This window comes from Equus przewalskii, chromosome 6 (genome assembly GCF_037783145.1).
Source record: "Equus przewalskii isolate Varuska chromosome 6, EquPr2, whole genome shotgun sequence".
NCBI lineage: Eukaryota > Metazoa > Chordata > Mammalia > Perissodactyla > Equidae > Equus > Equus przewalskii.
This window is the reverse complement of record NC_091836.1, coordinates 89,858,297-89,876,314: the sequence shown is the minus strand read 5'-3', so window position 1 is coordinate 89,876,314 and position 18,018 is coordinate 89,858,297. Positions and strand designations below refer to the sequence as shown.

The window sequence follows — 18,018 nt, the reverse complement described above, 5'->3', positions numbered from 1 at the left end:
TTTAAAGCTCAGGAACTCAGGGACAAGGGAAGGAGAATGAATGCAATCCTCAATAAGACACAAGGAGGGCAGGCATTCACTCATCTGCGGAAAAAGGCTCCACAAGGAAAACACCACCACCACTTGGGAGGACGGGTGGAGAAGGCAACGAATCTCCATGAAGAGCCGGGTTGGAGGGAGCCATTCAGAGAAGAGGTGAAAATGCTGATAATGAATGAATTTCAGAGGGCTGCTGGAAGAGTTTCCAGGGAAAAGGTGGAAGAAAGGGACAGAAATGGATACATATTGGGTCTTATGGAGATAATATCTATAGCTGTTTATTTTTACTTTATATGACATTTATTTCCTATGTAAGTATATTAATAAATGTGTGTGCATATATATATGCTTATACATATGGATTAATATATTAATTCAATATTTCAAATATCTAATATTTACTGAGCATCCATTATGCTCCAACCACTGTTCTAGGCATTTGGGTATACAGCAATGAACGAGACAAAATCCTTGGTCTTATGAACTTAATTATGGTGTCGGATACAGCAAACAAAAAAAGAATAAGTAATATAAGTTCAGAAAGAGATGTGAAAATGAAAAGACAAAAGGATAAGAAATAGGGCATAGTGTGAAAGCTGTTTCCGATAAAATGGATTAGCCAAATGTCTTCAAACTGAAAACTGCATATAAAAGATAAATATTACATTCAGACAAACTCAGATTTTGAATGTCACGTTTCATATCTAAGGTGAGCTGTTTAAAAAAAAATCAGTTAGTTGGAGGCAGAAGAAAAGGAAGTTAAGTGTCTGAAATGTCCAAAAAAATAAAGTCGAATTTACACATCCATTCTTAGGCTGCCCGTGTCGTAGTCTTCTCACAGAGTTTCGGCTTTCAGTAACCACTTCAGAGGCCTCTGACTTTCACTACATAATTCAGCGGGAACATCCCTGTGAAACTCTTGCAGGGGCCTCTTTCTATTACTCTCGTTTCTCTCATGTAAGCACTTACCGCCTTTAACTCGGCTTCTTTCTTTATGTCATCAACATAGGAAAGCACGAAATCAATTTGCCTGATCCCATCTCGGAAGAAGATAGAATCTTTGCTTTGTTCATCTCTTTTAAACTGCAGGAGACATGAATGACACAACTTTAAATCAATTTCATTTTCAAATGGCAAAAACATGAAAGGGATTAGCTAAAATTTGGTCACCATCTAATTTTTTTCAGTCCCCAAATGGTGGTGAAGGCAGATAACCAGAGTTCCCATCAACAGAAGATGACGCTCGTTTTAGAAAGTGACAACCCATAAAGGAGACATATACGAAACAACAGGGGCTAAGCATGTTAACTACATGCACACACAACAAAAATGCTGCAATTACACCAAAGTAGGAAATGAATATATGCATACACTCACCCCAAAACGCATATTTAGAGAGAGACTTGTTATCTTCATTAAACAACATGCCCACTAGTCCAACAAATAATTCATGGTTGCACACTGCTTTAGGGGTGTGATTAATTACAGACCAATTAATGAATCTCACAGTAAGAAAATAAACTTACGATTAATGTTTATACTACATTTTCATAAAATTGCCAATTTATAATTCAACTTTGGAGGGTTAAAATAAAATCAAGGTGCAGTTAAAAACGAGAAAGCAGGTAGCTTGCCAGCCGGCTTCTCTATAAGTAAACTCTCATGCAAATCTCCTTTCAAAATCAATTTCCTAAATGAACCAAAATCAATCCTTTGTTCGAATTTGTGTTATCAATTCTCTCAGTATAATAGTTAGACTTAAAAATTTGCTTTTCACATGTTTTATAGTTCTAATTCCTTCCCTTTCAAAAGTGAGAAAACACTAGAGAGCTTCAGAAAGAAGAGATTTTATGTTTGACTGATTTGATCTCCTTCATAGTTTATATGTAATTTTTGATATTTAGTACTGGAATAGCCTGCGTATAACACTTAGAATGATACAAAGAGATGAGGTATGGACATACGTGATCTCTCTAACCCTGTGATGCAAAGTTGTAATACAGGCAACTTTCCAGGCGCTTTAACTAACCTGTGACTGGGGAACCGGATGTTTTTAATTTTCATGACTGGTATTTATATTAGCTTATGAGTTTCTTTTATGGTACTTTATGCTTTTTTTTCACCCAAGTCAGGCCAGGCAGACCTCCCATAAAAAGGAATGGATATAGATCAGTCATGTAAAAATAAGACAAAAACCTCCTGTTGGATCTGCGGTGTGTGAACAGAGTAACTGTATTTTATCTATATGAACGCATAGCTGACATGTCTCAGAAAGGGAATGAACAAAGCAGCTAGAAGAACAGTGACTCCAACGATTTTTCTGAGTGTTCAGTCAAAATGGGTATATACAGACTTCCCTTCTGAAAGCCAAAGGCTACCGAGGAAAACCCAATTTCTAGCACTATGTCGTGCCCCAACTATAAACTGTGACATTTTTTAAAATACAGAGAGATCACTGGTAGCCTTGTAAGTCACCAGGAGGTACATGTCTTAGGACTGTTAACAAAAACTGGGTAAAGCCAACCGGGGCAGAAAAACCTCACCATTTTGTTATGTATAACTGAATACTATTAAAACACATCCTTCTTTTGTTTTGCTCAAGACATGACATTAAGACCATATTTTTCGGTGTGTGTATGTGTTTGTGTTTACATTTGATTTGTTCTTAGAAATGCCTATTTATAATGAGGCAAACATCTGGGCTGCTTTTCTCTGAATGAGGTAGTTATTTTGAGGTTCATAGACCTCAATTCCTGATGGAGGTTCATAAACCTCTGAGACTGCATGTAAACTGTGTACGTATGTGTGTATATACATATGTGTATGTAATATACACACACACACACACAGATTTTTGGAAGAGGGTCCATAGCTTTAATCAGATCCAAAAAAGATTAAGAATCACTATTCTAAAACCTCAATTGCCTGGGGACTAAAAACCAGTGACAAAGTCCCCCAAAATCAATAGTGTTCATTGGAAGAGAAATGACTCCGGCTATCACTGCAGCACCCAGAGCACAAGCAGCATCATTCCACACCGGTTTTACCAGGACACGTCGCCGCAGGAACAAATTGAATCGCTTTGCGGGCTGTGGAGCAATCAATGGAGAGTTAGAGAACCCTGCCCAGGATTAAAGAAAAGTTTCCCCCAATACGGACACGCACACAAACCACCCCTCAGTACAATCACCCGTGTGAACTCGTGTGTGTGATATTTAAAGCTGGGGTGGGGGGGAAGTTAGCAAGAAGGAAAGAACAAAAAACAGGAAGAAAACAAATAAAGAAAAGAAAAAACCAAAGACTTCCAAGTAATTTTCCCTAAGTTCTTTATACAGTAACTTTAAACCATACATATTTGTGGAACTGAATTAAGGAAGAAAGGAGAGAGAAAAAATAAAAATGAAGTGAAATGTAAATAATGAAGATGTAAAGTAAAATAGGTATTCTGTTAAGTGTACCCCTATCAGGCAAAGAAAGCAAAGTTACTACAATTATTCTGGGATTATTTGTATGGTATGGAAAGTTGACCCAATAGTGTAAAACATTTCATAGCCTCCCAAAACACTGGGGGGAAAAAAGGAAATGTCATTGGATTATTCCAACGCTGAGTGATCTTCAATCTTCAGTTACTATGACCACTATTTTTAAACACCAAGGCAATTACCTAAAAACATCTGGAGTAATCAATAATATTTGAAAGAAAACCAAACCTATGGTACAGAAAGGCAAGTAGTCTGTGTATTTTATAGTCCATGAAATGATAGCTAATCTAATAAAATGATCAATAAAGGGTTTCAGTTCTTATCGTACAAAGTTTTGCTTAAACTGTTGTTTCCTACAATAGCCTAACATTGGAGAGAAAATTCCTGCTTTGTAAACTGCCAAGCCTACTATGACAGATGAGTTAACACTGCTGTTATTTAAAAACATGACAGATACATGATGGATGCTGGTCATTGAATAAAGCAGATTTTGAACTATATTCTTCTGTTGGGCTGAAATTTTTCACCTCAGCACTTTGATTTTCTTGGAATCTTTCATGAGATTTACAAGTTACTGTTTTTCTCAGATGTTCTCCCTAAATTCGTTACAGAATTGTTAAGGGAAATGTAACAGGCGTACCCTAAGGGGCCATGCAGGACCACATTATGACTTCCATGGGCCCTGGCCTGTTTGCCTTTTATGGGCCCCTTCCTCCATTAAAAAAAAATTAAAAATTAAAATAGATATACATATACACACACATACAGATAAGATACATACTATTATATTTGTGATTTTTTCTTCTGATTTTAAAAGAAATTAAAATTAAGACATTTCCATGGGCTCCAAAAAAGTATTGGGGCCCCTTGTCGGCACTGTGCCTACTGTGCCTAAAGGATCAGTTGGCCCTGGAGTCAGGTTACCGAGGTACCACCACGTTCAAGAGCTGCTGGGAGCTCAGTGTACAAAAATCATCTAGATGATTGGCAGAAAGCCTTCTGTGATAAATACATCTAATATCAAGTTAGTTTGCAGCTTCTCCAATACACATGATATCTTCACATTATAAAAACCAATGGGCTCAATACCAGCAATTGGTCCTGAAAAAGTATTGACTCAATAGTTAATATTTTTTTAACTTGATTTTAAATATATTGAATGAAGATCACCAAAGGACTTGATTAAAAAAGGTAATATTAACATTCTACACAATAAAAATTCAGAATAAATAAATAGAATAAATAATAGAATAAAATAATAATCTATTATATATTTCCAGCTTTTGCTGAATGTGTTCACTTTGTATTAAAAAAATGGATAACACTGAAACTAATGAAAAGTTACTTTTAAAATCATTCCTATTTTCTTGTTACCTCAGTATCTATTTGATGTATTTATTTCTGGTTTTGTCTAAGCACTAAGTACATATTTAACGTACACAATTTTCTTGCCTTTTTCATATTACTGTAATATTAAAATAAATTTTCATATATTATAAGCTTTTCATAAACATAATTTTGTCTACATAATTTTGATTCATTAAATTCAATCTAATTTATTTGTAAGAAGGTACTTTAGATTCCCTTCTCTAGGAGCAGAGTTGAAAACCTATATCGCTGTGCTATATTGTAGGAGTTGTCAATAGCATCTTTCTCTCATTAGATACAATTTTTGTCACTCTTCTGGATTATTATTCCTTTCTTTCTCATTCCTCACAGCCTTCCTTGGCTGTTTTTGAATGTCCTCAAGAGGCCAGCCACTGACCAGTGTAGGCGCTACCTAGTGTGGGAGTAGCAGGCAGCACTCAGGTAGCTGACTCCAGTTGCTGTCTCAGCTCCCTGATCATTAGTGAGAGTTTAGGGAGAAAAAAGTCCAGTATTATAGACATTTCCGGATTGTATATTCTAAGAGAATGAAAATCAATTCATGGAATTATATAACAACCCATTCAATGTTCTGAATTTCTAAGCAAAAAAAAAGTCCAACTGCTCTTGAGACTTGAATTTCATATTAAAAACTATATCATCCCTTGATGTTAAGGATATAGATATTCAATCTACAAACTATAAAACCTCTTACTGAGTGGACCCTTCACAAGTCCTAAATTTAAACAAAACCACAGCAATTAAATAGTAACTAGCATACCCTGATTTCTTCGTGCCAGACACTGTGTATTCTGTATGTTTAATAGAGTTATTGGGTAGATCCTGTTAACTTTCAGCAAATGGCAATGAAGACATATAAGCAGCTTGGTACACCAAAGGCTGGGCAGTGGTGCAAGCAAAACGAAAACAAGGAAACCGACAAAAAGTCAGTTACCAGCAAATTCTAAACAACATCACTGACAAAATAGTCCACCCTGAAAAATATAATTTTGTCTAACTCCTAAACAGTTGCTGAGCTTTTGTTGAATTTTAATAACCTATATGTAAGTTTCAATTTTGTAAATGGAGGTTAATTTGGAGAATCCCCAGTTATATGTGACCAGATCCGGATATGCCAATGATCGTGGATTCAGCAATAGACCTCGCTTTGAGAGTATATGTGTAATTGTCTTGAAGATTGCTTTGAGTGCATGTCATGTTCCCGGCCTCTGTGGTCTACATATTCCTATGTTTAAACTATAACTTCAAAATAAACAATAACAGCTGTGTGAAATTTTCCTTCCTATTTTTCTAGTGCGAAGTACTAGATGAATTAACCAGACAAAAATATTTGCAAGCACCTGCAAGGAACCTTGAAGAATGTACGGTGAAACGTCAAGCTTTAAGCCTGTTCCTTGAAGACTGGCACAGAGAAATTGTGAAGAAACCATTAATGATGCAGCAAAAAATTTAAGGAAATGGATATCCGCACATAAAAAGAGAATCCAATTTATAAGGACAATGCCAGGGAAAATGACAAAAGACGCCTGTCTTACATGTCCAGAAAAAACCAGAATTTCAATGTTTGAATTCATCAATCAGTTTCACCAAAAACTAGACATTCCTTCTGTGGTAATGGGACCAATAACATCAATATTCACCTCTCATTTAGCCATTTTCTCTGTTTTTCGCTTTTGTTATTTTTGCAGAAGAAGAAAAACTGAAAGTTTTTATCAAATATAATTGAATTTAGGATGGATCTTTCTGGTGAAGATCCTTCTACTGGAATTCTTTTTCCACGGCAAAAATATTTGAAAGCAGATACAACAGATCTCAAAACAACAAAGACATGCACAGTATTATGATTTCCTTAGTTAACTGTGCAATGGGATTTTGTGAATCTCTAATACTCTCATCCTCATGTTCAAAACTTTCCCTAACTATTGGTATAGCTGTTGCTTCACGTTAAAGAAACTTTTGAAGTTAAAAGTAATGAAATATATTCTTTGATCAACTATGAGTATACTTTACAACTCTGGCTATACACTGTTGAACATAAATATGCAAAGCTCAACTTTAAGTACATCACTGACACATTTGCAAAAGGTCCCAAAACAGGCACTATAACACTATTATTCATTTCTGAGATAGACTAATATGTAGGAACAAGGTTTTCCCTCATTTCTTCACAAAAATTAATTAACATAATTTAAAAGTATTGATTCATCTTTTTTGTAATAATATATTTACTTTTAGTCTTTACTTTTTTAACTGGCAAAAATATATATGTATGTAAATTCAATAATACAAATTTTTCACTGTATGGATTTCTTTTCTGGCCATCATTATTATTTATTTCATTTCATGATTAGGCCTGCAATATATTTTGCCGTGTAGAAGAGGTGTGTTAAGACAAATTAACTATTCTGGGTGTCAACCAAGGAATAGACTGGCTCAGAACTTTAAAACAATGAATATTCTGGTGAAGCGTCTGAATATATTTTATTAAATACCATAACAACTAACACAGAAAAAAATAATTCAGAGCAAATATCTCCTAATACTACCACCATCTTTTTAGGTTATGTGAGACCACATAAAGGAATGCTCACATGTAGAACAAAGCTTAACATCAAGAAGTTAAAGAAATGTGGTCTAGAGCCTTCTATATGCTTTCATTTCATTCAAGTCAACCTCCCTTTTTTCCAAGAGCCCATTCTGACTTCTTCATGACTTCCCTCCATACAGTGAGGGCTCTGTCATCTGACATCCTCCTGCCCTTGCACCTGCACTGCTCACGTGGCACTAGCACGCTGCTTTAGGATGTCTCATATGCTGACTGCTGTCATCTTTGCATGTATGCACCAACAGAGAGAGATCTAGAAGACAAAGTCAAGGAGAACTCCAAGAATAGAGAGCAAAAAGACAACAAAATTTAAAATGAGAGAAAATTCAAGACAATCACAATGGTTCAGTATTTGCCAATAAAACTTTCCAAAAGAGAGCATATGGAAAATAAAGGAAAGAAATGATCAGCAAAATACCAGAGAAGAAGTTTTCCTTAGCTGAAAACAAGTGCATAAGTCTTAGGACTGAAACTGCCCTCCACGTGCCATGAAAAATCAATGAAAGCAGATTACATTCAGAGGCACGTCAAAGCTCTGAGGCTAAAGACACAAACCTAACAGTATTTCAGACATAAAAACCTAAATCAAACAAACTGAAAACAATAGATTACCTATAGTAAAAAGCAAATCAAATCGGCCCCAGACTTCTTATGAGCAATGATGGATTCATTAAAATAATGGAGCTGTACTTTCAAAGGTTCCAAGGAAAATTTATTTCAAACTTAGAATTCCAAATGCAGAAAGACTGTACTGTGCTATATTCCTTTCACTCTTCCTTCTCACCTACTTTTGAAATTATTCAATTTTACCCTCTAATAGTTGGCTATTCATTCCTTTACTATATTTTGCCCAAAAGATAATACATACACCTCTAACTTATAAGGATCTAATATAAATTAGCATTTTTACTACTTCCTGTACAATGAAAATACCTTTGAACACTTTAAGTCCGACATTTTGAACTATTCTGCCATGTATTTCAAATCTGTATGTCTTTTAAAACCAAGGTAATAATTTATATATATATAGCAATATCCAATTGGAAATTGAAAAAAAAAACATTTACAAGAGTATCAAAAAATATGAAATGTTTATGGAGAGATTTAACAGTATATGTGTAAGACTTGTCTACTGAAAATGAAAATGTTGCTGAGTTAGATTAAAGAAGATCAAAATGAGATATATTCCATGTTCATGTACTGAAAAATCAATATTGTTACGATGTAAATTCTCCTCAAATTGGTCTACAGATTCTATGCAATACAAATCAAATATCAGTAAATTTTTTAAAGAAATTGGCAAGCTGATTCTAAAATTTACATGGAAATGCAAAGGATCTAGAATAGCCAAACAATTTTGATAAAGAAGAAAGTAGGAATAATTAATCTATCTTATTTTAATACTTACTATAAAGTGAGAGTAATCAAGACAGTGTAATATTGGCACAAGAACAGAGATATGATGGGACAGAATAGAGAGTTTAGAAAAACTCACACATACATAGTCAGTTGATTTTCCACAAGGCTCTCAATGTAATATATGGGGAAAGGATAGCCCTTTCAACAGATGCTGCTAAATATGCATATTAAAAATAAGTACATAAACTTTGATCCTCATCACAAATCCTCTATAAAAGTTAACTCAAAATGGATCACAGACCAAAAGTAAAAGTTAAAACTACAAAACTGAAGAAAATCTGAGAAAATCACCCCTGCTCTGATGTAGACAAATATTTCTTATAGGATACAAAAAGCAAGGATCTTAAAAGAAAAAGGATAAGAAACTGAACTTTGAAACTTTTCAAATTTGCTTTTCTAAAAGTATTGTGAAGTAAATGAAAAGGAAAGTCACAGATTGGGAGAAAATATTAGCAATAAATACAGCTGACAAAGGACTTGCATTCAGAATAAACAGCTCTGACAAGTCAATAAGAAGAGAGTCAACGCAATTTTTAAAAATGAACAAAAGAGTTGAACAGATAGTTTAGAGAAGATAAATGAATGGCCAATAAGCCCATGAAAAGGTGTGTAATATCATATTCCTCAAGGAAATTAGAACTGAAATCACGAAATACCACTACCGTCCATTAGATTACCTAAATTAAAAAGTTGACAATATCAAGTGTTGGTGAGGAAATAGAGCAACTAGAACTCTCATACACTACTGGCAGGAATGAAAATGGTACAAACACTTTTAAAACAGTTCCATAGTTTCATATAAAGTTACACATACACTTTGCATATGAACCAGAAATTTTACTCCTAGGAAATTAACCAAGAGAAATGAAAATATATGCCTACACAAACACTTCTTACATGAATGTTCCTAATAGCTTTATTTATAATGGTCCCCAAACTGAAAACAATCCAAATATCTATCAACAAGGGAATGGATAAACAAATTTTGGCATATCCATAGAATGGGTAAACAATAAAACAAACAAAAGAACTCCAGGTATATTCAACAAGAGTCAATTGATCAGCATGATTTGAAGTTTTGATGAGTCACCAACATCATGATGAATGAAAGAAGCCAGAAGGCAGACATAGAACAGTACATACAGTTCGAGTCCATTCACATACTACTTTAGAAAAAATCAAGAATAAATCAGTGGTTGCCTAGGGCAGGGGTGAAACAGCAAAAGGAAGCTCTTTGAGGTAAAGAGAATCTATATCTTGATTGCTGTGGTTTGTTAATACTCATCAAACTGTATACTTAAAATGAGTGCATTTCATTGAACATAATGCCTAACAATAAGGATGACAACTTTAAAAAAATTTTGGCTTGAGCAACCAGAAGGATGGATTGTTTGTAGCTGAGATATGAAAGACTTTAACAGAGCAATTTTTTGCAAAGAAAGAGAAAAATTTGCATTTTAGACATATTAATCTTGTGATGTCTTTAGACAACCGAATGCATATGATTGGAAATTACTTGGATATTTATGTCTGAAGCTCAGGAGAGATGTCTATACTGGAAACTGAAATTTGAGAGTTGACACCATGCCAGTGGTATGTAAAGCCATGAAACTGAATGAGATCACCAGGAGACTGAATTAAATGTCTGAACTCTGGAGCAATCATCTCTAAATATAAACACAGATCAATTATAAACACTATGCTATATTCATACTAATTGCTTCTGGTCCATTTATTCATAAGTACCTTCCGGTTGGTATGAACTTGTGCTATACAAGTGGTTAAATAATTGGACTATCACTCCTGAGGTTAAGGAGACCCAAACCACTTCAAAAACCGTGAATGGCATGTTCATTGTTGTTTAAGCATGCCTCTAGAGTGCCTTTCCAATTCCCACTCCTCCTTCTTTAAATTCTAAGTGCTTCTCAAACTATTCCTCCCAAACACAAAGGGCACTCACTCTGAGACAAGTTCTCTTAGGTACAATTTTCTCCATTTTTCTGTATTTCATTTAATGACTTTAATACTAGCAATTTAGCTAGCCATTTAGGATCTCAATCAAATCCAGTGTTGACTACTTTATTTCAAATAAAATGTTAAATTACGATAATTTTATATTTATAGAATCATAAATAATGAAGTTCTATCACAATAATAATGGTAAGAACCATACGATTCCATTTTTTCCCCTATAGAAAATATGTCCAATGATACATATTCTGCTGGATAGCTCTGATTTGTCCCAGAAGATCCCCTCTCTATCCCTCTCAACCTTGTTTTTTTCTCATGAAGGTGATTGGTATAGCTATCAAAGAGTTCCCTTGACCTCTGGCTTCCCACAAATGATTGGAGAGAAGGAATGAACGTCTTCCTTCCTGTGGCTGGATTCAGGATGGCTGTATCCCTCCAGTGAAGGCCACTGAGCCTCTCAAGAATGTCTTAAGTACATGACTCTCTCCTCTGGGTACTAATAATTGCTCCCTTCAGTTGGGGTGATAACAGATTGATGGTTACTAGATGTATACATCCTGCGACGGTCCTGCACCCCATATTTGTAAAAGCTTTTTTTTCTTAAGCCCTCCTCAAATTATCCTACTTAGAGTATGCTAAATAGGACCCTGACTGATAATGAATTTTTCTTTTGAGATATTTCTGCGACATTAAAAGAGAAACGTCCCTAGAGAAATGGTTGACTCTAGGACCGACACAGGAAAAGTACAAGATGAGCTTTGAGCATCTTGGAGCTCCAGAAAGTAAAAAAAATGCTAAACACAAAGCAAAACAAAATTAATGGGGATATGTCAAAGGGATAAAGGGTCAACTGAAAAAGCTCTCAAAAGCCAGAGCTAGAAGAATCTGGACAACAAAAAAAGTAGTATTGGGTTTATAACATAAAATATAAAAGAAAGATCCATGAGTCGATAGAGATATAAATAAATACACAAATAATACATAAATAAATACAGGAATAAATAAATAACAAGATACAAATCTCCCAGAGAGAAGAATTCCAAATAATTCATTTACCCTTAAAGAGGTGGAGCACAGCCTCCCGATCCTTGAGTGTGGGCTACACATAGTGACCTGAACTTCTTCCAAAGAGCACAGGAAGGAAAGGGAAATGAAAAGAACAACTTTACAGCAAAGCAACCTGAGCAACGCTCTTCAAGCCAGGCATCAGGGTCATGCGAAGAGCGAGAAGTCATGTTGACAGGATGCACCCTTGATGTAACGTGATGAAAACAGCACTTTACTTCTACTGTCTTCCTCCCAAAAACACATCACCCCAGTCTAATCAGGAGAAAAACACCCAAAAAGTCCTAATTGAGCGACCTTCTACAAAATACCTGACACGTACTACTCAAAACTGTGAAGGTCATCAAAAACAAGAAAAGTATGAGAACGTGCCACAGCCAAAAGGAGGCTGAGGAGACGTGACTACTAAATGCAGTCTCGTACCCTGGATGGGCCCCTGGGATAGAAAAAGGACATCAGGGAAAACTAAGGAAATATGAATAAAGTACGGCCTTTAGTCAATAATAACGGACCAGTGTTGGTCCATTAATCGTGACAAATGTACTAATGCAAGATGCTAATAACAGGGGAAAATGAATGTGAGGTGCAAAGGAACTTTACATAGAGTATTCATAATAAACCTACTAAAACTACACTAAAATAAAAAGTATTTTAGAAAAAGAAACTGACTTTAATTTTAGCAAGTTACTGTTCAACCAAAGACAACGCCATCATAAAAAATGAAACACTATAAATCACTTTAAAATCATCTGGAATCTAAAATTTCAATTATTAGTGTATGATGTAATTGGGGAAATTATTTGAAACTTTTACCACAGACCAGGTGATAATAATAAATATGTAAACAGCTCCAAGAGAAATCAAGAGAAAAAAGAAAGACCTACCAGCTTGACAGGAAAACAGACAAGATATAAGAATAGAATGGTCCAGTAAATTAAAATGACCATTAACACAGAAAAAGATGAATATCTCACTCATATTGAGAGAAACACAAATTCAAACTACACTAAAATATAGAGCTAACTGAAAAAGCTCCCAGCAACCACCTCACACTGTCAGATAGGCAAAAATCTAAAATCATGACAACACACTGTTGACAAGGCTATGGAGAAACAGGCACTCTCACACGTTGGTTCGAAATGCAGAATGGAGGGAAATTTGGCATATATGGCAAAATTACACTGACTTTATTCTCCAATTCAGAAATCCTATTCAGAAAGATACACTGGCCAAAATAGTATAAGACTGATTCCCAAGGGGATTTATTGTGGCAATATTTGCAACAGCAAAAGACTGAAAAAAACTCAAATGTCTATCAGTAAAGGGACTGAATGAACATGTCCTGCTGAACCCCCACAACAGAATATTATGCAGCTTACAGATGAATGAGAATGAATTCCCTACACAACACAGAGGGAACTCCAGGATATGGTTTTAAGTGAAAACCAAGGAACAGAGCAGTATCTACAGTAGGCTGCTGAGTATAAGAAGGAGGTGGAATATCAAGCAGGTGCATATGTATGTGGACACACACGCGCTCTTTGAAAATGCGTTTCATGGTTTCAACCCAAGATAGACTGAGCTTCAAGGTAATAAAGTCCAAGCCCCGGGCCCTCTTACTTTGAGCAGCCCCTCTAAGATTTAGGGAGGCTTCTAGCAATGTGTTCTCATGATCAAACACTCTTGTAAATTTTTTAAAGAAAATTATTGTTCCACTATTGTGCTTAAAGAGTGATACCAAAATAGCATAAGCTTCAGGCTCCACTAAATTTTATTTGATCTATGGTTTTCAACTTTGGAATCATGTAAATGCTTTACATGGCCAAAACCCAAAAATAAATAAAAAAGAAAAACAAGCCAATAAAATTTCAATTATAATTTGATCAACCCACAACCTTCATTCTGGAACACTAGTGAAAAGCAAAACATCAAAATTAAAATTGTCAATATAAGAATGTAACTCTATTTCCCCATCTTCCCCAAAGCACCTTTTACCTACTAAGCAACTAATGAAAAATTGTGAATCCCTTTACTAACCTCTTAATTGATATTCAAATTTGATTTTTAAATAGATTGCACTTCTTCATAATCAATCTTAGGCACGCACTACAGGTAGGAAGTGTGATGTATGGAGGAAAAAGAATACTGGACTAGGCCTCTCTAGTCCAGGATCTGCCCCTTAGATATACGGATAATTTTGCCAAGTCATTAAACCTCTCAGACCTTGTATTTTCTCAATTGTAAAACTGACAAATTAAAATGCAAGCAAAGTGCTTTGCTTTATGTGTCATTCTCATTAATATGTCTGATGTGACTTTCTTTTCCCATAAGAAAGTGATTTTTTCCAAGGTAATAAATTCTCAAACATCATGTATGAGGACCTAAAACATAATTCTGAACTGGTGAGGAGAGCATCACCATCACAGACTATAAAAAGAGACCCCATTTGTGTCCATGTCAAAGAGTGTAATACTGATGTTGCTTACCTCGGATTCTTCAGTGATGAGGAAGCTGGTCTCTCTGCTGCTCAGGCTCTGCCGACAGCACCATGGGGAAGACAGAGTGCTGTTAATGACGCAAGTGCGGAGTATGCAACTGTCAACAACAAAAACTCTAGGTTCTCTACGCAGAAATACTAAACCTGCAACTCATGGGAGCCATGTTACACTTGAAATTGAAAGCAAAACTGCATGTATATGTGTTTATAAGTGTGTGTATGTGTTCATGCATGTGTGGGTGTATATATGTGTGTGTATGCATGTGTGTATGTGTGAAGAGAGAAGCTTGAGAGAGAATGAGAATTTTGGAGGCAGCTTTATCAAATCATAAAAAAAAAACACACACAAAAGAAATACTTAAGCACTACTACATTACAGAGAAATAACAGGGAGCTCCATTCTTTGAATGATGCTGAATCCTGAACAGGACCAAAAGGGCAGAATTAATTGGCTATTTTAGGCCTTCCATAACTTTTTGAAATTACTAAAGTGAATATCTTGGAAAAATGCACCACCAGGATTCTTAAGGATTTATACTTACAACCCAAGAAAGAAAGCCATACGTGGATATAAATACACATGAGCCACTTGTAATTAAAGCAACAGTGATGCTTCCCTTGGTGTACAGGGGACTTTAAATCCACACGTCCCACGACAGACCGCATACTGCAGCACAGGCTCCTGAGACCATAGCCAATCACTTCTCAGCAATCTCTAGTGACAGGGACAGTGGGTGCCAGGGAGAGGCGGTAGCTGGCAGAAATGACCTCAAACTCGTGTCCAGACTGGGAGTTCACCTACCTGGTTCTTGGAAAGTCACAAACAGCCTCTCATTATACCCAGGTGATGCTGGGCAGACCAGTTTTGAAAACAGGAGATAAAATGTGCTATGGATATATTTAAAAAGAGCTCACAGGGCACCTTGGAAATATACTCAATGCTACAAAAAGAAGCAGAATGTGCCACAGCAAAAGCAGTAACTCATCCACGCTCCTAAGGAGGATGAGGAAGCGAGCATTGAACACACATCAAACTTCTTACCACTGTATTCAATATGAATTCCATAAAAAGATGAATGTCATCTAACGTATTTAAGTTATACTGAAACAGAAGGAAGAGTTGTGGGAAGCTGAGAGTCTATGATTAAATATATGCTCAAAATCCTATTTCACTGTTACGTGATGCTATCTACCTGTGGACCTTGAATGAATTCCATTAACTCTTCTAAATACATCAGATATCAAAGAAGGCTAATGAATATCTTGATCACTCAATTCTGAAATAGAAGCTTCTGATCTGTATTTCTGCGTTTAAAACAATATACAAATTTATTATAGATTCACTTTATACTGACTCTTCATTACATAATTTTTTCCACTACGCTGGAGAACAGTCAGTCGTCGCACTTCTAGAAGGACGCAAGAATACCATATATTAAAGGTTCCAAAAGCAACCAGGCTAGTCACTTTACAATCTCTCGCTTTAGGAAAACTGAGTTTGCTGTGACTTTCTAGTCAAAAACTGTGGTTATATCTTCAGTTTGCAAAATGTAAAATGAAATAACACAGGTTTCTTCATGCTTTCTGTTGAGTACTTGCCACATCTCATTTCTCACTGACCTTAATCTCAGGCAAAAGGAGCATCTGCGCTGTTCCCAATTCTACACGCCCCTCTCCAGGGGTCCTGGCTTTTAGATCTCAGGTGCCTCTTTCCCTGACCCCAAGCATTAAGGAATTGAATGAAGCGGTACAAAACGGAATGAAATGAACGAATGATATAAACTCTCACTAGCAAGAAAACATGGCAATATTCAGAAGATCTATAAATCATCATAGAAACTGAGTAGCCACCTTGAATATTCTAAACATAAGTAGCAATGATCTGGAGACTGAAATTCAGAAGAAAATACTCGTAGGCAGGGTTCTTAGAACAGCATTCTTAAAGAAATAATACTGTAGAGTGCTTAAGAGAGCATGCTCCAGAATAAGAGTGTCTGGGTTCAGAACCCCAGGACCAAGACATTATAGGTATAACAATAAACCAATTTATATATTCTCAGTTTATAGGCTCCTCATAACCTTCTTCTTTGATTATGCAAAACGAATTACTCCATATATGTAATCTCAAGCAAGTTAACTTCTCTATGTCACAATTCCTGTACAGTGACATTAAATAAGATAAACGCATGAGAAGCTCTCAATAAATGTCGGCTTTTTAAAATTAATTTTTGCTTAATTTCTAGTGATCATAAGTTTAATATATTTATTATATCATAAATTTTTAATTCACATAAGATACTTTGAAAGTATAAACCAATTTTTAAGTAATGAGCCTGGAATTTCTACACATTCTTCCATCTTGTAAAAGGCCCAAACATTCATCATAACTATAAATTTGCTAATGGGCCAAATCAAACTATTCTAGTCATCTCTGCCTCAATCCAAAGCGTGAATGAATTTTCTGTTATCAACGCCTTTTTTGAAAAATTGACTGCAGTGTAGAGTTTGTGTTTTTACAGCATTTGAGCGTCAGTAAAAGAAAATCAAGACGGCGTTGAGGAAAGTTAAATAAGTTGTATCCAATTTATTTTTTTTTACTTTTCGTTTTGAAATAATTATAAATTCACAGGAATTTGCAAAGATAGTACAAAGAGATCCCATGTACCCCTCCAACCAGTTTCTCTGAATGGTTACACCCTACATAACTATAGCAGCATGTCAAAACCAGGAAACCGATACGAGTACAATGCGTGTGTGTCATTCTATGCCATTGTATCACGTGCACATTTGAGGAAGAACCAGCCCAATTAAGCTAGGGAGCTGTTCCATCCGCAAAGATCTCCCTCAGGCGACCCTTTAACATTATGTCTACTTTCCTCCTCCTCAACACGCATAACCCCTAGCAACCACTAATTTGTTTTTCATCTCTGTAATATTGTCATTTCACTGAAAATAGAATCATACAGCATGTGGTCTTTTGAGATTTTGTTTTTCCACTCAGTACAATGTCCTGGAGGTCAATCCAAGTTGTGCATATCAGTAGTTTGTTACTTTTTATTGGTGGGTAGTATTCCACGGTGAGGCTGTGCCAGTTTATTTATCCAGTCACCTACTGTATGACATCTGGGTTGTTCCCATTCTTGGCTCCTACAAATAAAGCTGCTAAGCACAGGTTTTTGTGTGAATATAAGTTTTCACTTCTGTGGGCTAAATGCCCAAGAGTGTGATAACTAAGTCACATGGTATGTATATGTTTAGTTTTTAAAGAAACTGTACCATTTTACATTCCCACCAGCACTGTATGAGAGACCCAGTTTCTCTGCATCCTCACCAGTATTTGGTATAGTCACTATTTTCCATGTTAGTGGTTCTAACAGGAGAATAGTGATATCTTACTGTGGTCTTATTTGCAATTTTCTAATGGCCAGTGATACTGAACATCTTTTTATGTACAGTCATGTGTCACTTATCGAAGGGAAAACATTCTGAGAAATGCTTTGTTAGGCAATTTTGTCACTGAGTGAACATCAGAGAATGTACTGAAGGGGAACAAA

General features: G+C 35.7%; 1 protein-coding gene across 2 annotated transcripts in view; it reads right to left on the bottom strand.

The window, feature by feature from the left end:
- Window positions 1–18,018, bottom strand: part of ANO5 (anoctamin 5) — a 96,438-nt gene that overhangs the window by 58,787 nt on the left and 19,633 nt on the right. Inside the window, exons 3-5 of one of the 2 annotated variants that reach the window (XM_070624516.1) lie at window positions 14,454–14,501; window positions 3,087–3,128; window positions 1,009–1,122 (exon numbers count right to left, since the gene is read on the bottom strand). In XM_070624516.1, the coding sequence (XP_070480617.1) occupies window positions 1,009–1,122; window positions 3,087–3,128; window positions 14,454–14,501 (204 nt within the window). The remainder of the gene's footprint in view (window positions 1–1,008; window positions 1,123–3,086; window positions 3,129–14,453; window positions 14,502–18,018) is intronic. The other variant, XM_070624517.1, reaches the window with a different exon arrangement.